We start from the raw sequence: 26,158 nt of genomic DNA on the forward strand, positions 1-26,158 counted from the left end.
GGGTGTACATAAACATATAAAGTTAGTGTTAAATTAAATAGTATTAATTACATATTACAAAACGTGTGCAAAATAATTTTACATGTGTACCAAATTAATTAGGATAAATTATATAATATTGACTACAAAAAAAAAAAAAAAAAAAAAAAAAAAAAAAAAATCTTACTAACAGTAACCTAGGCTAAGTGTATATTGTAAGTAGGCCAGCAGGCCATAAGTGTATATATAAGGTAACTAGGACATAAGTGTACATATACGGTAACTAGTATATAAGTGTAAATATAACTTAGATAATAAAACTGACAGTAGGAATACAAAAAATATATAATATATAGTAATTAATATATATAGAAGTAAATTTAGTATAACTTTAAATTTTTGGTCGGTGGACTCACGTAGGATTAGAGATACTAAGTCTAGTTTAATTAGTCCTCTAAGTTGCATGTGTAAGTACCAAGTTATAGAAACTAACAAACTAATATTGGAATAATAAAAGCACGGGCATTATGAGCCCGTGGATATATATTGTTATATAAAAAAAAAAAAAAAAAAGCGTGCGTAAGGAAGTTTTACTTCAATAATACTGTAACAGGTCTAAATCTATACATTTAATATTATTATCAATTGGATTTAATGACTTTCGCCAATATATTGTAGACGTTTCATTATACAATCAGCCATTTTGATATCGACTGGTAATGTGACAACTGCTGATAACATAACTTATTCGTACTAGTGTGCGTTAATCGATAACTAAAATGGGTCAAAAATTCATGTTAAGATTTTTGACAGGTAAAAGAAAACTATAAAGCCACATATATATTTATATATGAATGTTTGTCTGTACGTCATTTATAGAATCGTAAACTATGCATTTGATGTCATGATCTTCAGCAGTGTTGTGCATGAGCCCACTGTTTCTAAGTTGGTACGACCAAAAAAAAAAAAGCGTAGGAACGCGCGCAGGGTACATACAGCTAGTTTACTTTATGATTTTAAGCATACCGGTAATATAATATGGTCAAATATTTCGCGAAATTCACAAGTATTTCATACAATCTATTATTCCTATTATTTATACATTTATTTCTGATAACTACATCTTATCGGACATTGTTAAAACGTTCTTAGCCAGAGAAAATAACAATGATATGGAATAAATGGTAAGATAGAATCTAAGCCGTGCGCCGCATTAGCAGTCATACATATTATTTTATGTTTTAGTACCTAAACAAGAGTAATGTCTAGCCACGCCGATTATAATAAACCGATAAGACGAGGAAGCGAAACAAATGGGTCAAGATATCAATTAATTCATTCGAACAATACACGGAAATAACTTTTCGTATATTGTTATTGAATGAATTCAATGAAGTGTATTTTTAGCAGGGTTCGCCAAACCGATTCATAAAGGTAACCGTTTGAAACGGTTACCGTATGAATCGGTTACCGATTGAAAAGGTTACCGTTTTATTTCGGTTCCAAAACCGTAATAAAACGGTTACCGATTAAACTGTAATACCGAAATATAACGTTATGTATTTCGGTTTTAAATGATTCGGAGAAGTAACAGAGGGTGACAAAATCTGTGAGCCATCGTTTGAAATGAAGAATCTGTAATGTTCCTTTGCTTTTATTGATAATGCTCGGTTTTTCATAAGACTGGCTTCTTTAACTATGAAAGTAATTAAGTTTTTTGTTTTGAATTATTCGTTATATGCAATGTAAACATTAACGCGAAAAAGAGATGAAAACTTGCTCGCGCCACGCCCGGGGATTGTCGTCTATCACAAATAAATAAGTTTTAAGTAAAATCACGCAACACACGGGAGCGAATGAGATAGAGATATGGTGTACGTTCGGACCGCAATCCGAGCTAGCGCAGCGCAGCTACAAGAACGGGAATTGCCCGCTTAAACTTACGACGCGAACGTTATGCCTACTACCGGTTTATTTCGATACTGTATTACCGATATGATTCGGTTACCGAATGATTCTCTTACCGTTATTTTGATTCGATAAGTACCGTTTTATAAAGGTAAATAACCCATACCGGAATATCCCTGATTTTTAGTGTAATGATTAAAGCCTATGAAATTATTCTAAGAAATAACTTATGTACAGTATAACAAATATATATTATATCTGTAATTATCTACAGAATCTTTGCTTTAAAATCATAAATATAAAAGGCGCCAAAATTCTTTTATAATCTATATATATCTCGTCTATGGTAAATCGCTAGTGAATAAGATGAAACCGCTGTTGAGCATACTAAACTGGCAATAGGCTTTCACAATTTCGGTTGTCGCTGTAAGTTCAACCGAAATGAGTTGCAACCTGGGGTAGGTTACGTTGCTTACTCACATACCGTCTTGCAATTTAGATGCCCTCATCGAATTTTTCGATCGGATGCATGACTTGTTGGAACTGGACATGTCATTAAGATTATCCCGTCTGCTGGTATCATAACAAGTTCAGCTCAAAGTCTCGAAACTACGTCAAGTCTTGCGACTACACGTGGGAGTAATGAATCATAACTGATTAATAGAAGGAACGCCACCACTGGCGAAGAAAGGTTGTAAGAATTCCACGGGTTGCCTCTTCATCATAGATCGCGGTATAAAAAGGCAATTTTTAGTGCGTATAGTGTGCGTAGATACTGCTAGCGATGTACATTCTTCCTTGTAGAGAACACAAGACCACGTTTCAGTTAAGTTCTGCTAACGATTATATTAATCATATAGGGTATAGCAACCTGAATTTAAATATTGGATTACGTCGCACCTTCTCATGGCGTTTTAGTTTCAGAATAATAAAGAATAGAATAATAGAAGAAATAACCTTTTTAAACTAACTTTTAGATTTCCTACACAACGCTGGAGTCATATACTTCTAGACACAGAGCTACACACATGGACTTCGGACTGTCCAAGTCGTTCGCGTACCACGACGAAATATATGAGTAATGACTACGAATAAAATACTTGAGAAGAAACAGTTTATTCTAAAAGAATTATTTATATCGATAGACCTAAAATGTTTTTTTTTTTTATTCTTATTACCGTATATAATACTAACAAATCTATATGTAAAAAAAAACGGTAATGTGACGAAATGGTTATTGTATTTTAATGAAAATTTACATATAAAACTAACCAATATTACTAGTTAGCATACACAACTAAATTGTAATACGCAGTGCTTTAGACGGTTATAGTATTAAAAGTCAGACGCGATAACAAAACCACCAAACATTCGAGTGACTATCACGGTCCTTCGAAGTGTACTCTGGTTAGGGCTGCCATATACTCCGTTGTTCGGTTTTATCCTTGTTTGGAAGACCGATCTGGGATAAAATAGATTAAGGTTAAACCCGAAGCCTTTGTGTATTAAGAAAAAACTCACGTAAATTTGTTAAGAGACTAAATATACGCTTTTTTTTTTATTGTCTCGTGAACAAGACATTCGTAGATAATGTCTAAATATCGAGCTCCGCAAATGTCCTGTTTTTGAATAATTTTAGTAATAAAAATAACCATGTTAATTTAAAATCTCAAAAATACGCAATTGAATCAAACACATTCTAGTTAAAAATTTAGTGGTAATTATATTTGGGAATGTCTTCAGACACCACTTAATTTAACTAAAATGTATATAGGATGTGGAATTTATAAGTTTTCTCCGGTTTTGACATTTTAGGAAATGGCAGCCCTAATTATTGTAATAAATAAGATAGTAAACATCGTCTGCATAATTATGCGTTTAGGATGTCCATTACTCATTTGCTGTTCTACCTATCTGATGTTTCTCTAATGATCCAATAACAACAGACCCAATACTATATTGAATTGTTTAATATTTGCACAATATTTGTACATCATTTCACGCGGATTCACTTATTAAATTTTAAAACTTCTCGATACTTGTATGGGTAGATATTTTGGTTACTGCTTCACAGTCGAAGTGATTTAATCCCGGTTCTTATTTTCATAACGCAATACATTTAGCTTAAGGACAGTTCAATGTAGAACACGATATATTCAAAATTGAATATTTATTGAGCAATACTAACCGTTTTATTTAACATAGAAATCGGACTCTTATATTCGTCTTAAACTCACTTTCTAACCTTTAATATAGTCTTCGAGATTTACAAGTACAAAATTCATCAAGTTTCTTTGAATAGGGTAGACTTAATAATAAACTTATCATTTTTAGATAATAATGCAGTCATAACATTAGCGACTAGTAACGGGTATTATAATATATATTTATTATATTGTGCAAGATTATATTTAATAAAATAATATTTAGACTATTATTTTTTGAATCACAAAGACGAGAAAAGTAACAAATATTTATATCGTACGAAACTGATTACAAATGTAAAAATACTACAAAAATATGTAAATAGGTAATTAGGTCAGCAAAATGCCTACCCATTACATAGTAAGATCACTAATAAGAACAATCAGCATTGTGGGTGATCGTAGCTACTTCGCCAAAGCGTCAATTTAATGACAGAACAATGAAAGCTTTCATTTTTAGATTTTGTATACAACTAAGTTGGCAAACAAGCGTACGGCTCACGTGATGGTTAGCGAATACCTATAGAAGCCTGGAATACCAGAAGCTTAGCAAGCGCTTTGCCGTCCCCGCCCGTAATCCCCACAGGAGCTCTGGTCATCTTACTCACCACATGAACACAACACTACTTGAAGGCAGTATTATTTAGCTGTAATCTTCTGTAAGGTCGAGGTACATCCCCAGTCGGGCTGCTCCAGATTTCGAGCAGGATATTTTCTGCTGTGCCCTATCGGTCATCTAGTATCCCCGTACCAAACACCGAATAAATATTTCCAAAACTGATTTAAGTTAACAGTATCATTTTATTTCTATTTGCACATCACGATACGAGGCGAAATATTTTAAACTCCTTATCTAAAATTAAGTAACAATTTAATGTGAGTTAAGGTCACCACTTGCAAAGTTGAATTTAAATTAATTTTATAAATTACAAAAACACTAACAAATATATATTTTTTAACCAATAAATATATATAATATATATAATAATACATACAATAAAATGGTAGGAAAGTCAAAACTGTACATTGAATATTTTTTTCAAAAAGTATACTTGGGGTGTGATCTACAATCGATACCGAAGCCAAAAATATAGTTTTTAGAATTTTTGTCTGTTTGTCTGTATGTATGTCCGGGATAAAGTACTGCATGGATTTACTTCAAATTTGGCACGAATATTATTAAAAAGTCGGGTCAACATATAGGCTACATATTATCATGCTATCACCTACCGGGAACGAGCAGTGAACCTTTATTTCTTCAACGCATTCTGTAACAACGTGTAATCTAACGACGCATATTTGAATGTTGTTGTTATTATGTTAATAACCATAGCTAGCTTCACACTATAAATAAAGACATTCTGTAGTATATTAGTCTGATGTATTTTTTCAGCATTGCACCCGTACTAAGCCGGGGCGGGTCACTAGTATGAACATAAATATTAATAGCCGGAATGTGTAAGTGGAAAAGTTCCAAACAACTGCACCAAATTTAACAATTATCTTTTTCTTGTTTTTGTTATTGTCAGGACAAATTATATGAATGAAAACAATCGACATGTTAGTATATCTTAAAGATATTAAATACGAAAATGATTGTTCAAAAACAACAGCATAAATGAATAATATGAACATGACGGAAGGACTAAGCATGTATAGAGCATTATGTCTGTTTATTGCGGGAAGTTATAGGCATAAACATTCCTACTGACTGCAGTAAACCATAACTACAAACTTTTAGGCAAGACGAGAGATAAGAGCAAGAAGAGGGATAGACTAGTTACGATATAATTCTATGGATTTGTTTTGCCGTTTGTTGCCAAATCTATCTAATGCATAACATTATCCAACAGATTTACCATAAAACTAAACTAATTTGTCCAATATCGCTATTCACAACTGGCGAATCCAAAAGTTGTACTTTAGTTGGCCTAAAACAGGCTCTAAGGGTTTATTTTACCTTTTCTTATAAATCTATCAGTAACTAATGAACGAGATAAAAATTAACAGGAACCGGTGATACATAATAGAGAATTACTTACGTATATACAGTCTTTTCTTCGTTTGCCAACGCGAAACCGCTCCCGCTATGTACGAATGATGACCAACAGCTGCCTGTATACGTGCCTCTTCTTTTACTTGTCTAACCGAATTCTCACTAATTATCTGTAAAAAAAATTATTATACGAATATAATATTGTTATAGGAATGTAGTCGGTGTTCAGGATAAAATAAATATATTGTATATACAATAAATAATAGACTTTCACATCTGTTTTATCCCTTACAATCATACAAAATAAGAAAATTTTGCTTGTGTTGAAAAAACACAGTGTTGCCTGTTCGTTCGGTCGAAGATAAGTGATCAAATTACACTTTTAAATTCTTAAACTCAAGCTATACTTTATTCCGTGGTTCCGTTTTTTCTTAGCGTATACTTTATTTGCTTAAGACTTTTATTCGTCAAAATTGCAAAATATTAATATTAGTACAAATAAAGCTACTGAACAGAAAGGTGGAAGGGGTAGCCAGAAATTTGATGATAACTCTGTTAAAATCAAAATTTGATATATAAATAAATTCTAGGTTTTTTATCATTCAAATAATTCTGTACAAGGTAATACGCTACGTCCTTTATATACCTATATTGGAATATTGGATTATTAAAGTAAGTTTTAACCTTGGAGATTAGCATATGTAAAACTGTTTGCGAAATTTTAATTTCTTGGCTTCAAAATAATTTATTTATATTACATAATATACGAAAAAATGGATGGAAATGGATTTTTTTCTTTTTTAAAAACAATAAAAGAAGCACGAGAGAGTTATGAGACGAAAGTAGGATCCCAAAAGGATATTAAAAATGTATAGTCTCACAAGGGCCAGAACCACCCTCATCCTAAAATATCGACGTGGTCGAGGGTGAAAGGCGCTATGCGTAGTTCGACATGTAATGATTTACGACCCCACACCCCTAGTATATAAAACGAATGCAGGCTGTCGAAAATCAGGGTACGCGTCTCTGCAGGTGGGGAAGTTGTGTGATTTATGTGTATTCCCTACAAAGGAAACATTCGTAGGGGTGACCCTATCAACCTACCTTGATCAAGAAATGTACCTATGTGTTATCGATTTTTTCGGTATCTTTTCTTTCAAAATTCATCAGCATTTAATAACAATAACAAATAAATATCTACTCAATACACACACGTTCGTCTGTTCCTAAAGTAAGCAACTTAATACTTGTGTTATAGGTAATAACCGTCTGGTATAGCTAATTTTTTTTTTTTCGATAAACATACTTATAAATAATACATAATTATATAAATAAATATTTATTTTACACCAGATTTAGGGTGGGAATCGAACCCACAACCCTTGGAGCAGTAAGCAGGGTCACTACAAACTGCGCCAATGGGCTAGTCAAGGTAGTCAATTTAAGGTTAACCTTGGCCGATGTTGTGACGTATAAATATTTTGTACATTGCTATCTTGTTTCTAGGACTGAAAAATGCAGATAAAGAAATTCAATAAAAAAAAAACTCCTCAGCCCATCTTCTATTAATCGTAACGGAAGCAGAGCAGTGTGTGTTACATGAATAGAAATACGAAAAAAATTATGTATGGAACAGGGCCGGTAGATCCTGACCTACCTCACCTGCTTGCACACATTGCTAACGAGGAGCTCAGAAGGTTAGCAAATACTTAAAGAAATTATTCAGCTTGAAAATATTTTTATAAAATAGCGCAACAAACATACGCGGTTACACTCCCATTCATTTTTATAGCTATACCGCACCCTTCATACCCTCTTTATATCCCCTCAGTCGAATCTTTATTTATAATTTACAGTATTAATTACGCACATAATATAAATCATTATTGCTAGAATAGTAACACGTAATTAGGAATAATACGAGTACTTTACTAGCAACTAGTACTTTGCTCAAATCCGCTATATTAAAAACTTTTATATTTACGCATTTAGCCGTGACTTTAGTATTTGTAGTACAAATATGACGCGATAAGTTAGGTGGGACGTGAACGTCGTCAAAAACGTTAAACAATAAAATTAAACGCAAGGACTGAATTTAATTAATAAATCAACATAGAAATTAAATTTTAAAATAGATAAAAACGTATTCATTAAATTATAAATGATACATCAATTCACAATTACACTGACCTACTGAACTACATCTATATCAATACATATAATAAAGCTACTAAGAAGGTCGTGTCTGTAAATGAAATGCTTTTCAAACAATTTATCATGGGGTATATTTACATCGACTTCAAACGAATATTAAGCAATATGACATACCAAAACATGATTTATACATATATATAGTACGTTTTTCTGTAGTTTTTTATTACTAAGTTTATTTCATCATCGCTTATTGTCAGTTGTACATGTGACTATGTACTACATAAGTCTATTTTGCGTTAGGTAAATAGTGAATTAGTGAGTTATCACTCTCAGCCATCGCAGAACGCCGTGTACAAATTAACCCGTTTAACTAGGCCAATTAGACACGTACATTTTCTTCGAATAGACTATAGTTGTAGACTTTTTACAAAAGGGTTTAATTATAAAGAAATTAAATTAAAAAAAAAACTTTTAAAAAACATGCTTATATTTTAAATACGCTAAAAAGAATAAAATAAACTTTTCAAGCATTGCAAGCAGATTTTTTATTGTGTTCATTAACCAAGTTAAAAAAAAGGAGGAGGTTCTCAATTCTACTGTATTTTTATGTGTGTTACATTGCAGACGTGATTTGGAATTATTTATTTATATAAGTGTGTTAACAGTTGGTAAATTAAACAGATCATCTATTTTTGGTATCTATATCATATAAAACACCTATATATAATAAAAGTTGGCCTTGGTGAACTATATACAAATAGAATTGTTAAACTTATCCTACAATTAAAGAGAGATATCAAATTATATTTAAAATATTTAAGGGAGCATTTGCGTCAGAAATTTTCATTCTAAGATAGGTTATATAATTTTTAAGATTATTTTTACTTCAATGACAGAGTGCTCAAAATGTTGCTCTAAATATGGTAAAAGCAAAAATATAGCATTCAGTTGAATGAGCAATAATTATTTATGCTTATTTATATGGCAATATATATATATATATATATATATATATATATATATATATATATATGCAGCGACGTCGTCTGCGTGAACGCTATACAGCACAAAAATATCTACGATTATACCTTTTAAAATAAAATTCATTTACCCGTTTCTTCTTTACATTTCATATCTACAGGAAAATCTCATAGATGGCGCTGCTTTAAAATTGTCTTGTCTACTTATATTCATTTAATTATGTTTATCGGCTAAGTTACTTATATTGCGTGATTTTTATAGTGTGAAGCTAGCTTATAGCATGGTTATTAACATAATAACAACAATATTCAAATATGCGTCGTTAGATTACACGTTGTTACAGAATACGTTGAGGAAATAAAAGTTCACTGCTCGTTCCCGGTAGGTGATAGCATGATAATATATAGGCTATATGTTGACCTGACTTCTTAATAATATTCGTGCCAAATTTGAAGTAAATCCATGCGGTACTTTTTGAGTTTATCCCGGACATACATACAAACAAACAGACAAAAATTCTAAAAACTATATTTTTGGCTTCGGTATCGATTGTAGATCACACCTCAAGTATTCTTTTAAAAAAATATTCAATGTACAGTTTTGACTTTCCTACCATTTTATTATATGTATAGATACAAACCTGAGCTTTATTTAATACTTTGAGAGCAAATTCTTTGTTTTCACTAGTCTTATTAACTTTATATACCTCCCCGAAAGCACCTTTTGCTATGGTCTCTATTATTTCAAAGTCTTTCTGTAGAAGTTCAACTGTTATAGGATACTCGGGTAGAAATATGGACTCTTTGTGTGCAACCGGCCAGGCTGTTTTACTAGCTTCTAGTGGGTTTTTCAAAGTTGAATCATTCCACCTGAAAACAATTTTTAAATTAGAATTTTTTTTTAAAGAATATCATAGATATAAATAATATATAAATAAATTAATAAATAAAAAAGGGACTCACTACAGGTATGGAACTAGGAGGAGAGGTCTCAAGACAATATGGTATTGTTTATTTACAATATTTTAATAAGAATATAAATATTTTACAATAAGATGTTTTATAAACATAGAAATTAAAATCAAAGCATGTTTAATTTTATATACCTAGTTAATTAGCGTACTGAAACTAACTCTTCTAACAATAAGTAATAAGATTAATATAAGAATAAGACTATAAATTCTTTCAAGTTTAGAAAAATTTTAACAATTTATAATTAAATATTTTAAAATAATAAAAAGTCAAGTAAATATTATTGATACATTTTAACATTAATTTTCAGCTTTTATTATTTATAATAATAATAATAATTTATTTATTTTGCAAGAATATGGTATACAAGTTGTCAAATTAAATTAATTAAAAATTATTCCCATCAAAATATTATGACTCAATTTGTTTGTATACAAAAATGAATGAATGTGAGAAAAATGTTTTTCTAATAGGTTTAAAAGCTCAAAATACTGACCTTTTTCTAGAAACACGAGACCAAGGCCGTGATGCGCTATAAACTGACTGGTTGCTTGTTACACTGACGAAAGAGCGTCCACTGAGGTTACCAGCGAAATGGGACAAACTGAACTGTGTACAAAACAATTATAGACTGAATAAGAAACAAAGGGAAACATATAGTATCAGTCGAATATTAGATTCCAAAAATACAAATTGCAAGTCAACAAGAGTAAATGTTATTCTTTGAGTAACAAAGCATTTGATATTTTGATTGTTACGTATGTTCAGCTGAGAATGACATTAGCAAGTTTTCATTTCATCGCAAATTACCTGGCTTGTAAATGATTGACCGTCCCGAGTTGAATGCACGGTATGATTTTGGTTTACACGAACACTTTTCTTATTTTGAGAATTTCCCATTAAGTAAGTCGGTATTATTATTTGTATTACTGTTAAAATTCAGACTTTAATTTATAAAAAACAACTACCTACTACCTACTTCGCTTTAATTTCATCCATAAACAAATTTTGTAATTTGGATCGTATTATAGATTAAACAAGAAACGGATATGGATTCGTTCGTTTTAAAAATTATGGATATTATAAGAAATATAAGATTTTGAATAATAATTTCACTTTACTTTGCTAATATTAATAACTTAATTAGTAACGAATATAAAGTACAACATAAGTGATAAACCACTTTAAAAATGTAGTAACAAAAAGCAAATTTTACATGACTAAAAAATAACACTGGCTCATCCTTGGCTTATGCAAATAATCATGAACTGAATATGTCAAAGCATTGAAAAAATATTAAATGATTTAGTAAAATTACAAATTTTGTTGTAAAATAGTTTACATTTGATTTTTACTATTTTTAGTATAAAGAAAGAAACTAATAAGTTTGCGCAAGACTATTTGATTTTCAACAGTTGAGTAGAACATAAGATTTTTTTTTTTTTATATTTAAATATTATCTATACAAATAAGTAAAATTGAAGAGTCTGTTTGTAATATTAAAATAACCGCTTTTTACTAAATGCATGTGTATATGGTACATATACCAAAATAGCATCTTTTAAATTTTTTGTCTGTCTGTTTGTTCCGGCTAATCTCTGATTAAGTAAGTAGTAACTTAGGCTACTTTTATTTTAAAAATTTATTTATTTTATAACTTTGCGAACTGAACAATAGCTTTTTTAACCGACTTCAAAAAAGGAGGAGGTTACTCAATTCGACTGTATGTGTATATATATATATATATATATATATATATATATATATATATATATATATATATAATGTATGTTCGGGGATAACTTTGTCGTTTATGAACCGATTTTGATAGTTCTTTTTTTTGTTGGAAAGGAAATATCCTAAGTGTGGTACCATGATAAGGAAACCAGGGAAACCCTTGAAAATCCACATAACTTTTTACTGGGTTTACCGATTTTGATGAATTTTAATTTAATTGAAAGCCCATGTTTATCATGTGGTCACATAAAATAAGTTAGCGAATAACTTTATAGTGAGTGACGCGATGTGAACCTATAAAAAAAACGAGTGAACTTTAGGGTCTAAAACAACACGACTGAAGTAAACTTACGAAACGTAACTTCTTCTCTTGTTATCTTCACTAACTTACATATCCCTCTGAATTTCCATTCACCTCACCCGATCACAATTTTCGCAACGCTCTCGTCACGCATTCACCGGTTTACCTACTCCCTAAGTCAAGCGTGTGTAGTTTTACTTTAATAAAAACAACTTCTATACTAAACTCCATTAATAGTAAGTTTTTTCCGTGGCATATTGGAAAAAATAGGTACAAAAATAAAACAACAATTAAACTACATATATACTTAATTTACTAAAAACCAGTCCTATGACAAATTTTTCATGATAATCATAATCCGTCCATCTGGTGATTGGACTGGTGATTCTTCAAAGCCTTAAATTATAATAGTAACTTCTATGTTTCTACAATAACTAAGTTACGCTACAAGTTTTTTTTTTATTAATAATTAGATAAGATAGAGAAAAAATTATATATCAACATTTTTCAAAGATATTCGGTGTTACACAATTGATTAAATTCGTTGTTGTGTATTACACAATGGATTAAATTCTTATTTTATGGTTCCTTTTTGCTCATTCATTTATATAAAAGTAAACTAAAACTACTTAAAAGTACAAATTCTCGTTCTTTCATTTTTTTTTTTTCAATTTTGTTTAATGTGCCAAAAACAAAGTTTAGTGTTGTGCTTTTATTTCATGAAATCCTCTTTTATAGCGCTATCAGAGGGCCTCACGAAATATACCTTGCCCATTTTAAGTTTAGATCTCGCGCTGCCACTGCGATACATTATTCTAGGACATTTCTAAAATCGACATTATATTCTTAACATGATATATTAAAATTTTAACAATTATTTTATAATTCCTACACAAACTATCACGCCCAAAACAGTTAAAATGATAAATTAAATGTTACAGGTGATATGTATTTTAAATAGTTTGTGTAGACGTGTTTACTACTTTTGATTTACGAAAAGCCAATTTTTGGAGTTCAATTTTTAATGCAGATTTGAAAGAGATATTTTCAATATTCATATTGAGTTTACTCTACATTTGTTTTTCACCCAAAAAATAAAACCAATGATATTTTCAAATAAAAAAACAGTGAAACTTATTCCGACTAAATATCCATAGCACTCAAAAATTCCACCAAGGTCATTCATCCCCAAAGATTTGACTATAGCCTCGTCTTTAAAGTCAAAATACCTGTATTCCATCCATTTTTTTATCAAACCTGCTTCAAATAACCTCATTATGTATTTGTTATAATGTTCAGTCAAAGGACTATTTTTATGAAATATGGAATTTAAGTAATGGCTATGAATTCTGGCATGAGAAGCTATATGAAGAAACTGTGTTCCTTTCTTATTTAACATATTTTTTTCTAAATAACGACCCAAAGCGCAGTCTATTAAGCAAAATCGTCGACTATCGTTTTCCATCCTTCTTACACATTCAAATAAATCTTTCATAGATTTAATTCTGGATGACACAATTCGAAATTTTTCTTCCGTATCAGGGAGTTCAACATCTGGTGTAACTATTCCTTCAATATTATAACCCTTTTTTATGATATCTTCAAAAGTATCGACTTCTTTTTCTTTTTTGTAAACGGAAAATAAAGAAATTATAGCCGCCTGTGCACTAAAGCTGAATATAAAAAAACACCACATATTTATTGTCAAAAAAATTCGAAAAGAACTTCGTTGTGGTGCGTTGTATAAGCTTATTGACAATACGCTTTTAATTGTGTTCACAAAATCTTTTCCAGCTTGATCTAAGCTCACTTTTCCGATTTGTTCTGTGTTATACATAAAAAACACAAACCAAATGCAAATAAAACACACTAAAAACGCTGTTATAATGCCTATATTTTTCTCTATGAGTTTGACATCGAAGATAATAGTTTGAAATCCAGCTCGATGCGACAATATACAAACGCCGCTATCGATGTGTGGTACCGTGTAATCTACCTCCGCTATTATTAAATCAAATTGATATAGTGGATATAATAGTAAATCTACTTTTCTTTGAGAAAATGAAAATACCTGTGAAATATATATTTGATAATCAAATTTCTTTTTCAACAAGTCTACAGATGGTGTGATATCAATAGTAAAATTTAATAATTTTGCCATTGCATTCCACGTTTCACCATCTCTTTGATGAAATGTGTAAGTTTTATTTTTATGTTCTTTAATTATAAAAAATGGAAGGATTTCTACAGTATATGCGTATAACGTAAATCCATGTAAATTTTTTCCTTTGTCCTTAAAGATATCTAAGTATTGCACCTTTTTCACATCTTCTAGTGATTCTGTATCAAAACCAATGCATGTTCCAAGATGTAAGGCTCTTATTCTCGTATAAGACGAGACATTATGACATTGCATATTACATACAAAACTTTTATCAAAACTTTCGATCTGCATATCTATTTTTCTTGCCGTCCAACAACCAAAAACATTACTAAGCTTGTAGTTTTCAGACATATAAGGACTATAATATGAAATTATTGACGCTTTCTCAATATGATTGTTTTGAACAATTACTACATTTATTGCTCTGTAATACCAATAAATAAAAAATATTTTTGCTATAGCTTCTTTGTTGTACGGCGCACGATAGTATAAAATAATATTGGATAAAGAATGCCAGTAGGGAAATTTTACAATTGTTTTTAGTGCTTTTTCAAATTCCTTCATATCTGCACAGTTCATAATTATAACGTTTGAATGGTAAGGAACAACTTCTTCTCTTACATAGTAATGAAAGTCTACGTCAATAACAGTAAAAGTAAAGGGTAATTTTTTTAATCTATGATATAGTATGTCTGGTAAACGTCCCATAAGCAAAATGTTGTTCCATCCGTTGTCTTTCAAATTTCGGAAGACTATTTCAGCCTGTAATAACATTAAATGTAATCAATTGTTATTTTGCTCCACTTAGTTAATAAAATTAAAAAATCAAACACGTGACGTGTTTGTGTGAATTTGAGAGACTTGCCAGACATTTCACTGTACCTATTCTACTAAAGTTTATCCCCCTCATAAGTTACTGACAAGATTTATCACTAGAAAGTAAAGCAAACTCTGAGACCTGTTTCACCTAAACTAATAAAGTACAACTTTTGAATTCACAGGTGCGAATAGAAATAGTTTTTCTGTTTTTATAATAATTATAAATACAATTATTGTATATTTGGGTCAATCAACTTTTATTTGTCCTATGAGTACTATGGTTTGTACCTGACCAATAATTGCAGTTCTAAAGAAAATTAAGTGGTTTGTTGCCATATGTCGCAACTAATATGTTATTAAGTCAACATACGAGTAAATTATATTAATAAAATCACTTTTAAACTGGAATTTTAATGGTTGCCCAGGTGACAAAACATTTGGTGACAACACTCATCCAGCCGCTATTTTGATTTCATCTTTGCCGCGACGTCATTTGGCCGAGTGCGTTTTGAGAAAGTGCGTGACTTTTTTGTGTGTCTACCGGACAACAAGCATAGAAACGTACCTAAGTATTTGATATATCGTAGTAAATTAAAGTGAAATATATTCTATTTAATCTATTTTTTTCACTGCGCGTAAGACCTTATTCAAAATATCATTATTTATTACCAGGAAGCGCAAAGACTGATAAATGTCACTTGGACAACCAAAACCGTTGTCCGTGGGACATTTTAGTTGTCCATATAGAACAATAATGATAGAATCAGCATAAAGCAATACTTTTTCTTTCAGCCAATTGGCTGAGCGAAAGAGAATAATTGTGTTTGCTCGCAAACGAAAAACAACAGACTTCAATTACATCGACGAGTAACACAACGTAGATCGACGAAAAAATAGTCAAGTAACTACGCGTTATCAAAGATTACTCAAAAAGTAGTTATCAGATCTCAATAAAATTTATATGTGACCACATGACAAACATCAGCTTTCGATTAAATTAAAAATTATTAAAATCGGTACACCCAGTAAAAAGTTATTGCGGATTTTCAAGAGTTTCCCTCGATTTCTCTGGGATCCCATCATCAGATCCTGGTTTCCTTATCATGGTACTAAACAAGGGATATCTTCTTTCCAACATAAGAAGGATTATCAAAATCGGTACATCCAGTAGAAAGTTATGCGGTATAATACAACGTAGGTCGACGAAAAAAACGTCAAGTAAAAACGCATTATTACATATAACTCGACAAGTAGTTGTTAGATCTCAAATAAATTTAAATGGGACCAATTGACACACACCACCTTTCGATTAAAAAAAAATTGTCGAAATCGGTCCACACGGTCAAAAGTTCTGATGTAACATACATAAAAAAAAAAACAAAAAATACAGTCGAATTGAGAACCTCCTCCTTTTTTGGAAGTCGGTTAAAAAAAGGAAAAACTACAATAAGAATAAAAAATTAATTTCAAGAATGCCGCAAGAAGGTAAAGAAAACTGCAGAATTATATGAAAGCTGCGAAAACAGTCACAAAGTAATCGCCAAAAAGCTGTTAGGAATATAATTAAGAATACGCCTCCAAGCTTTCCGTCCATTCTGCAAGAAATAAATCCCGAATATCAACTTCAACCGACGACACCACCTCCTAGTCGTGTCGTGTCTTCGAAAAAGGAGAAGATTAGAGGGAGAAAAAAACTTCGACGAAACTTATTATTTAAAAAAAAAAAACAACCGTAATGTCATATAAGTAGTATAAATAAATAAATGAAAAGCGATTTTAATCCTAGTATCTCCTTTGGACTCCCGAGAATGTCCTATTGACAACCGCATATGTCTACTGGCCAACCATTTTGTCCCTGTCTTCTAAAGACATATAATCGTCGTTTTTACTTTAAAAAAAAAACAGTAATTTTTACAAAATTTTCAAATATGAATGTAACAATTAAAAGTGAATTCATAGAGTGTTAAATATCTCGTATTAATTATTATTTTACAAATTAAATGAATAGTTCGTTAAATTCAAAGTTTGTCGTTGTCCAGGAGACAATGTTATTGGTAGTAACGAGGTAGTAACTTATAAATTAATAGTCGCGTCATTTATTTATTGGAGATAAATTGAAATCCATCCTATACTAAGTGAGAAAAGGTGACGGTTAATAATTTGACTGAATTTCAAACGGTCAAGAAGTCTATTTAGTTAGTTGTCCAAGGGACTATCTTAACTAGAGTCACGTGGATTTCGGAGTCAAATTTACTATTTTATGTAAATAAATCTGTTCTGCTCTATGTGAATTCTTAAAATATAAATAATGATCTACAGCAAAAATGTTAAAATATTGAAATTTACAAATACAATTAAAAAAATTAAAATTTGTCATTGATGTACACTTAAAAAAGTTGATTGACCCATTTACTTAAAAAAGTGAAATTTATAGTTAAAAAGGTAACAATTTCATAAACTTTTATTAAACTACTTTATCCGAAACCGGTGAAACAGATTTTTAGTGCTTGATCTATTTATTTTTAAAATGCCAAATTTAAGGATTCTGAATCTAAAACGATTCTAGGAAGTTTTTTTTTTGTATTTTTGATGCTTGATATCTAAGAGACCTTTTATTTACTTATCCTTCCTTGTTACTATCCTTTGCGCCGATTACATAATTAGCATAGCTCAAATTTTAACTGAAGAAAATTGCATTTGGTGAGGGTTCCTTTACATAAATGGATTATACTTACTATAATATCAGTTTTTTGTTCCTCTACATTTTGAGAATTACTAATCAGTTGAGAATTTATAATTACACACTTAAGCGAGAAAATTAAAATAATATTAATGATTCTTATTTTCATCGTAATATTTTTTAGAGATATATTAAAAATATAGTTATGAAATATCAACTACACTTGAGCTTTTACATGACTGCAGACTCGGCTTAAAATGATATTATTTTCACAATAATGGCATTGTTATAGTACCTATCATTATTGGCTCTTAAGCTAATGACATAACCAATATTAATGTGGTTATCAAATCAGTGAGTAAAATTGATTGATTTCTAGTAATATATGATATTGATTTCTAGTATTACATGTTTATAGAGTATAGATTCAGATCTGAGTATGAAGTTTTATAAACTGTAACCATCTGAATAATATATTCTAATTACACGGAAATTTCGATATGATCTCAAGATTATCAGGTTCCAAATTATTTGGTCATAATAATGAGCTTTATGATATCTGTAATTTCTGAATTAGGAATTTTTAAATATCTATGGAGTAAAAATACTTCTTTGTTTCTGTTATGAGCAAGTGCTCATATTTTACTATTTTAAAACAAATAAACTCTCAGTTTCATTAATATTTCAAGTCAACTGATAATGCACGTGTCAATAGCGATAGTATCTAACCATTTACTAGGTATCACGTGGAATTACCGGTTTTCTTGTTGGCCCTTTTTAAGTAAGGAGTTAAGCTTAAGTTATGTTAAATATGTAATTTCTGGTTTAAATAGCTACTTAAAATTAAAACACATTTAAAAAGATATACATTTTTTATTTCACAACTTCAACAAAAGTAACATTGCGGCAACAGTGGATCAAAGGGGCACACTAAATCAACGTCATATTGGACAGAAAAAGTAAGGCAATAATTGCGCCTCTTTCACAGTAGATTCAAGTTCGGTTATAAGCCAGTAAGCCTTAACACGCCAGTCAGTGCGCCGCTCAGACGTGTAGTGTACATTACAGAAAACAATTTGTGATTTGAAAGTGAAAAAGTAAAAAAAAAACGTAAGTTTTGTTCTTTCTTTGTTTCGTATATATTAATCTTATCCCTTGAGATATAATAATGCAATAAGTCAATAAGTAGTTACTAAGGCCTCTTTGACAGTTCATTAAATATTATGATCATAGTAAACATTTCTGTTACTGCGTCATAAAACAAAATTCGTGTCAGTGGTATACAGTGGGTCATATCTAAAGTGGGCACAGTGGCTCGACCCACTGTAACCACTATGACAAAAATGAATATATTTTCTTTAATAATATTTTCATTTTACAGATTTATATTAAATGATAATAATATTTTTATTTTACAGAATGCCAAAGAATCGCCCGTTATGTAGGCAAATAGGTAACCACACCAAAGAAAACATGAAAGATGCTCTACTAGAAATTGCCTCGGGAAAAAAGATACGAGCTGTAGCAAAGAAATGAATATTCCATTTTCAACGCTACATTGTTACGCAGCCAAAGCAAAAGCATCTACAAGTATCGAAAATGTGCAACTTGTGCCACATTATGACATTAATAAAGTTTTTTACGGAAGAGCAAGAACAAGCACTTACCGAACATTACAACAATTGTGCTCTTATGTTTTACGGCTTAACAACAAAAGATTAATGAAAAGTTGCATATGAAATGGGTGTTATAAACAAACTCAAAATGCCACAGTCATGGATTTCAAACCAAATGGCAGGTATAGATTGGTTAAAAAAATTTCGCAAACGCCAGAATGAACACTCTTTACGCAACCAGAAACTTGCAGTCTTGCTAGAGCAACTGCGTTCAACAAGGTTATTGTTAACGTCTTCTTCGATAATCTACAAGAAGTTTACAATAGATATTCTTCATTTGCTGATGGTACTAGTGTACAATCTGGATGAGACGGCAACAACCACGGTGCAGAAACCTCAAAAGGTAATAGGTCTTAAAGGTAAGAATAATGAAAAATGACAAGCGGCGGAAAAGGCACCCTGGTAACAACTTGCTGCTTTATTAGTGCAAGTGGCCAAACTTTGCCTCCGGTACTGATTTTTCTCAGGAAAAACTATAACGATCACATGCTCAAAGGATCATTAGGGTTAGCTACATCATCTGGTTGGATGAATAGCGAGCTATTTGTTAATACAATGAAACATTTCATTAAACATACGTCGAGTTCTATGAAAAATCCTTCACTGTTAATTATGGACAACCATGAATTGCACTTATCTATAGAAGCTCTAGATTTAGCTAAAGAAAACGGTGTAACAATATTAACGCGATGGTTCGTTCGCGTTATGAATGCAGTGAGTTATCATTGTTCGCCGGCCTAGCCCCGCCCTCTAACCGATCAAATCTTTTCAAATTACAAGGTCAAGTTCACAGTGTCCAGTTGAAGGCATAGCTTCGAACGCGACGGTTGTGTTCTGTAATTGTGTTAACTGATTTATATTAAAAAATGAATACCTCACCAATTCGTAAAAATAAAAGTGGTTCGGTAATTCATAGTGGAGAGAGAAAAGTAATTTACAATGTTTTTAAGTATTTTAAGCAGTCTGATTTAGATGTGACTGTGGACAGCATAGTACAATAATTAATAGACTGGCTAAAAAGCAAAGAGAGTCATGGACATGAGTTATTTAAAAAAAGAATTGTTAAAGAAAGCCGCTGAAATCGCCCCACAATATGATAAATATTTAATCTATGATTTGGCTAGGAGTAACGGCAGTGAAATTCTCCGTTTACCTCCGTACCACTGCAAACTGAAACCCATTGAGTTGGTGTGGGCCCAAATAAAAAAATATATTGCTGTCTACAATACAACTTTTAAGATAACTGACGTGAAAAAAAATATTTTATGACGTAATTTGGTTATTAATCTTAATTTTGATTTTTAACTTTTAAATGTATTTTTTAAATTCATTAAGCTTAGTCTTTAAAAATACAATTTGTTTGAATTTTAACACCATTGTAAATACACCTTTACCCTGCAGTTGCACTGATGACTCACTGCATTCTTAACGCGAACGAACTATACATCCTCACACGTCAGCAAATTGCAGCCCTTGGACGTAGGTATTTACTCGCCATTCAAGTTATTATAAGGCCGCAATGGAATCTTGGCTGCTAAAAAATCCAGGAAAACCAGTGATGATCTATAATATAGCTGAGCTAATAGGAATAGCTTTCACCAGGGCCATCACCAACAAATATCATTAATTCCTTAAAAAAAAACCGGGATCTATCCTTTCAATAGGGATATTTTCATCGAAGATTTTTTACCCAGCACTGTGACTGATCGTCCCAATCCCAATGTTATCCAATATCCAGTAGACGTGTCTTTGCAAGATATCAGAGATATTGAGGAAACAGTCCTTCAGTTTTAGAAACTGAAACACTCCCTGGAGCAGAGCCTGAGCGTGAACAAGAGCCTTTGGAGACACAGTATGTTTTTCCAAAGGCTCTTATTGTAACAAACAATTGCAACAACCAATAAAGCCCCAGTAACAACCAATAAAGCCTCAGTGCTTTAAATTGAAAAACGCACAGGTATCACCAGGTGCTTTTGTAAGTCCCAGCCAATTTAGACAGCCTTTCAAAGCTCTGCCGAGCCAAAAAAAAAAGAAAAAGAAAACCGCCAGGTGGATGAAAAGTTACTACTCAATGTCTTTCCTCGTCTTACAAAGGAAGAAGATTATGTTCTTGTTCGTTTTTCAACTAAAACGAAAAGTGTTTATTTCGTAGGAAAAGTTTTGCACGAGCGTAATGATAAATTAGAATATTATGTAAGTTTCCTCCGAGCAAATCGCAAATATCAGTTTCGAGGCGGGGTGGCGAATGCTAGCGCGACCCCATCTCGCCCCACCCAGGCGGACGATTGCTTACACGAGGTGGTTTTTTAGTCAGTAGGAGTCTGACATAACCCTCTGGCGCCCCCGCGCCGGACATGATAGACTTTCCCCTCGTAAAAAAAGGAGGAAGCACCTTACGTCAACAGTCTTACTACTATTTTAATGTTGATTTTTCCCAAATCGATAATCGCTAGTTGATATGAACGATATTATCGTTGATTTTATGTTTTGTTAAAATTTATACAAAATAATGTTAAGTTCGAAATACTAAGATCTCAATTGTGATTTAGTCTAAAAGCAATGGAAAACTAAAGTGCCATAACAGATTGTTAAAACAAAGTTTTAAAATATTTTGAGTTTAAAAACAATGAGTGCTATTTTTTTTTTGTTGGTTGCTTTTAGGTTTTGCTAGTTTTTTTTATGACCACTACTTAAATATTTAACAAAAATTAAGTTAATTAAATAAAGTTTACAAGAATCAAAATGTCACTGAATCAGTGAAATGACTGAACAAATATTACATTGTTACGTTGAAAAGCTAAGAAAGCTACAATTTGTTAAAATAATTTATTTTTTGTTATAATATTAAAGTCATTTTATATTAAGTGTAATCTAAAAAACAGATTAATAAAAAATATTAAAAATTAATTAAAATAAAAATCTTTTTATAATCCAGTATACTTTTGATCCACTGTGCACTCAGAGTTGACCCACTGTGTATTCATCTAAGGACACAGTAAGTCAGAACCTTTTTTTTTTTTTTACTTTTTTATCAATAAAAAACCAAAATATGTATTTAAAAAACTGTTTGACCAAAATGGAGCCAAGAAATCTATCTTTCCTTCATTATAATTTAACGTCTGTAGCTAGTGTAGTTACGAAGCTATGTTGATTTTAAAAAAAAGTGTGTTCCACTGTTGCCACAATGATCCTACTCGTAATTCGATAGCCAATCAAATGTAATGGACTAATTATTATTTTTCCAGGTTTAACTACTACAAAACTAACATTCATGGTCTATTTGCATTTGCGTGTATCGTAATTCGTAGTTCCAAAACAAGAAACACGTATACGTCGGCCACACCGATTTGTTCTTTGTTAGGCGGTAGTTGACACGCTGATTTGCTTCCTGCTTCGTCAGTTTGTTATGCTCATCTTTTGATTGCCATCTTGAACAAATTACTACGTTAAAACACGCATTCAGCCTGTATCATCCCACTGCATAGGCCTCTTTCTCCATGTAGGAGGAGCTTAATCCACCACAATGCTCTATTGGCAGGTTGGCAGATATGTTTCCTGCGAGTAACGATCACTATTAGGTATTTATGATAACGACTGAGACCGACGGCTTAACGTACTCTCCGAAGCACGGTGGGGAGACCCACAAGGACAGCCATCCAAACCGGAAAGAAATAAGTATTTGTACAAATACAAATGTCCAACCCGGGCGGGAATCGAACCCGCAAACCGTCGTGGTTTAAGGCAACCACTCGCACTACTACACTCTACTTGTTGTTAAAATAAGTATAATTCCTGAATCGAGATACTTTAATTATTATTTTAATATTCAATTGTTGCCAACTTATTGGTCAATGACTTAAATTTAATGCTCGTAGTATCGGAGTTCTTAATCACCATATAGACTTATATGTTAATCTAAATTCGCGTACTAAAAGTCTTAACAAATAAAATGAGCGTTTTACGTCATTTAAATACCTTATCACAGAAGCTAATACTGCCAAGTTTCTTTCTGTCCACTTCTCCATCTTGGGAACGAAGGCCGTCGCTATTATTCGGTTTAGTCGTAGTAGCCCTGGCTTGTACAACTCATGGACAATTCAATCATAGTTTACAATTTTTTTATTCTTATCTGAAAAATGTTGTTTAAAATCAAGTACCTGGGTGAACGAGCTCAGCTCGGTATTTTTAGCGAATCGTGAAGGATTAGTTGTAAAAGAGAGTTAAAATGATTCGCTGCCGGTTTGGATGAAGTCTTCTTTAACCGACTTCAAAAAAGGAGGAGGTTACTCAATTCGGCCGGAGTAAACTCAATATATATATTAATGTTTGTTCGGGGATAACAAGTAGCCGCAAAAACATGTGGGACCAAAATCTTTTATCGCAACAGCATGGCTATTATATTGTTTGTGAAACTAACCAACACAGGAGGAGGTCTACATTAGTACCGATGCTTTATGGTTTAGGCATGAAAATCGAATTCTTTACCTTATCAAAAGCCTTCCAGTAGTCAGTATATACTGCATCTAATCATCGTCACATATCTAACGCTGGTATCCAACCAGTGTCAATTGCTGAAACAACGTGATGTACAAATTCTCACACATCAATTTCTGCAGAATTTTGATTTTTAAATACACATTGTTCAGATCAGAATCTCAGGTCTTAAAAATATTAACAACCATTTGTGCGTTTAATATATTCCACAAGCAATAAAAAGAATAATATATTAAGTACATTCACAGCATAACAGTGGAGCAGCGTCATGCATGGTAGATTGAACTTGCCTGACACTAGAAACTATACTACTATTTGAAATTTACAATTTTTGACCACTAAATGAACTACTAAAGGAATATTTTAGTAAGATTTTATTTTTTACATTATCAAGCTTCAGATATTCAATATTATCCCATTTTTCTAAAATCACTTGTTATTTTTTTTTTAATTTAACTAAACATAAAATTAATACTGTAAAGTACAATAGTAAAACTTACTAAAGTTTCTCTTGCAATGTAAACTCCTCCCACTGCCAGACTTAAGCCAATCCGGCGACGACATAAGGCCAGTCTCGAATATTTAGGTTCGGCTGGAAATGAAACGAAAATTAATATTAACTAGTGACACAGACTTTAACAATAAACAAAAGAATATACGTGTTTGTGTGTGTGATATACATGGTTAGTGTGTATAATATTTTTCTTATTGATTTAATGTATTTTTATGCATAATTAAAAAAAAATTAGAAACTCCTTCTCTATATAAACTATACTCCTCCATCCGCGCAATTTTCGTAAAAAGGGGTACAAAGTTTTTGTTTCAGGTATCTTATATATAAAATGCTCATATCACAGTGTTAGTTAACATACTCCGACGAAACGGCTGGACCGATTTTTATGAAATTTTGTGTGCATATCGGGTAGGTCTGAGAATCGGCCAACATCTATTTTTCAACACCTAAGTTGTAAGGGAGGAGGGGATTAAGGGGGCTAATAACATTAAAACAAATAACATAAAGGCAAAACAACGTTTGCGGGGTCAGCTATGCTTCAGCCGGTAATATCTCACTACTGGGTATAGGCCTCTTTTTCCATGTTGGGGAAGGATCAGAGCTTAATCCACCACGCTGATCCAATGCAGGTTGGCGGATATATTCCCTACTATGAGTAACGATCGCTATCAGGCGTAGATGATAACAACCGGGACCGACGGCTTAACACGTGCTCTCCGAGGTACGGTGGGGAGACCCACAAGGGCTGCACAAACACCCAGACGGCGGCAAACACCTGTATGGCCAATACAAATGTTTGTCATGTGCGGGATCGAACCCGCAACCGCCAGCGCAACAGGGACAATCCATGACTGTGACCGTTGCGCCAACGCGGCGGGTTTGCGGGGTCAGCTAGTTAATATATAGATGACGTATGTACAAAGATTTAAAATTAACAAAGGCTTGATCAGATCTCTTGGAATTCATTTCAAAGAAGCAGAACACAACAAAATGAGAAAAAAAAACCTACGGCTTGATTAAAAAAGTCTTAATTTAGTTTTATGAACAAAATATTGTCGTGATTGTCACAGGAAGTAACTGTTACATTAGCAATCAAGGGTTTGACCCACACATATCAAATATTTGAAGAGATTTAGATGTTTTTAATAGTCTGGGCGTTTGTGTTGTGTGATGTGTGTATTTCCAAAGAGACAACAAAGGATTAAATCTTGTTTTATACGTTTACTAGCAACACACCCCGGTTTCACACGGTTGCAAAAACTATCAGTGTTCCTCTACTATATTATGCATGTATTATACAAGAAAACCGCATTTAAATCCATTATGTAGTTTTGAAGATCTAAGAATACAGACAGTGGGTAGCGACTTTGTTTTATACTATGTAATGTAGTGTATGTATGTATTATATGTATGTGTATGTATGTATGTATATATGTATGTATGTGAGTATGTATGTGTGTGTGTATGTATGTATGTTAATTGAATATTTATTATAAATTTATTGTATTGTACACCTATGCTGATGCTAGACCATTTCCTTTGTCCTAAGGTTGCCGGAAAGAGATCGCTTTTCAATGATA

At 31.9% G+C, this 26,158-nt stretch overlaps 2 protein-coding genes and 1 long non-coding RNA gene across 3 annotated transcripts in view; all 3 read right to left on the bottom strand.

Annotated features, from left to right (window-relative positions):
- Positions 1–11,093, bottom strand: part of LOC123656582 (serine/threonine-protein kinase S6KL-like) — a 68,216-nt gene extending 57,123 nt beyond the window's left edge. The window contains exons 1-4 of the mRNA XM_045592251.1: positions 11,004–11,093; positions 10,690–10,802; positions 9,863–10,091; positions 6,134–6,257 (exon numbers count right to left, since the gene is read on the bottom strand). Coding sequence (XP_045448207.1) covers positions 6,134–6,257; positions 9,863–10,091; positions 10,690–10,802; positions 11,004–11,093 — 556 coding nt within the window. The remainder of the gene's footprint in view (positions 1–6,133; positions 6,258–9,862; positions 10,092–10,689; positions 10,803–11,003) is intronic.
- Positions 11,094–12,943: 1,850 nt separating this feature from the next.
- On the bottom strand, positions 12,944–14,974 carry LOC123656583. Its single transcript, XM_045592252.1, has 4 exons — positions 14,725–14,974; positions 14,082–14,607; positions 13,706–13,904; positions 12,944–13,057 (listed from the first exon to the last, which is right to left on the bottom strand). Exons 1-4 carry the CDS (start codon positions 14,972–14,974, stop codon positions 12,944–12,946), a joined length of 1,089 nt encoding a protein of 362 aa, XP_045448208.1.
- Positions 14,975–22,477: 7,503 nt separating this feature from the next.
- LOC123656475 lies at positions 22,478–24,721 on the bottom strand. The gene is made up of 4 exons (XR_006743552.1): positions 24,565–24,721; positions 24,056–24,141; positions 23,546–23,699; positions 22,478–22,998 (listed from the first exon to the last, which is right to left on the bottom strand). It is a non-coding gene; the product is annotated as an uncharacterized LOC123656475 (long non-coding RNA).
- Positions 24,722–26,158: the final 1,437 nt, after the last annotated feature.

The sequence above is a fragment of the Melitaea cinxia genome, chromosome 9 (assembly GCF_905220565.1).
Source record: "Melitaea cinxia chromosome 9, ilMelCinx1.1, whole genome shotgun sequence".
Lineage (NCBI taxonomy): Eukaryota > Metazoa > Arthropoda > Insecta > Lepidoptera > Nymphalidae > Melitaea > Melitaea cinxia.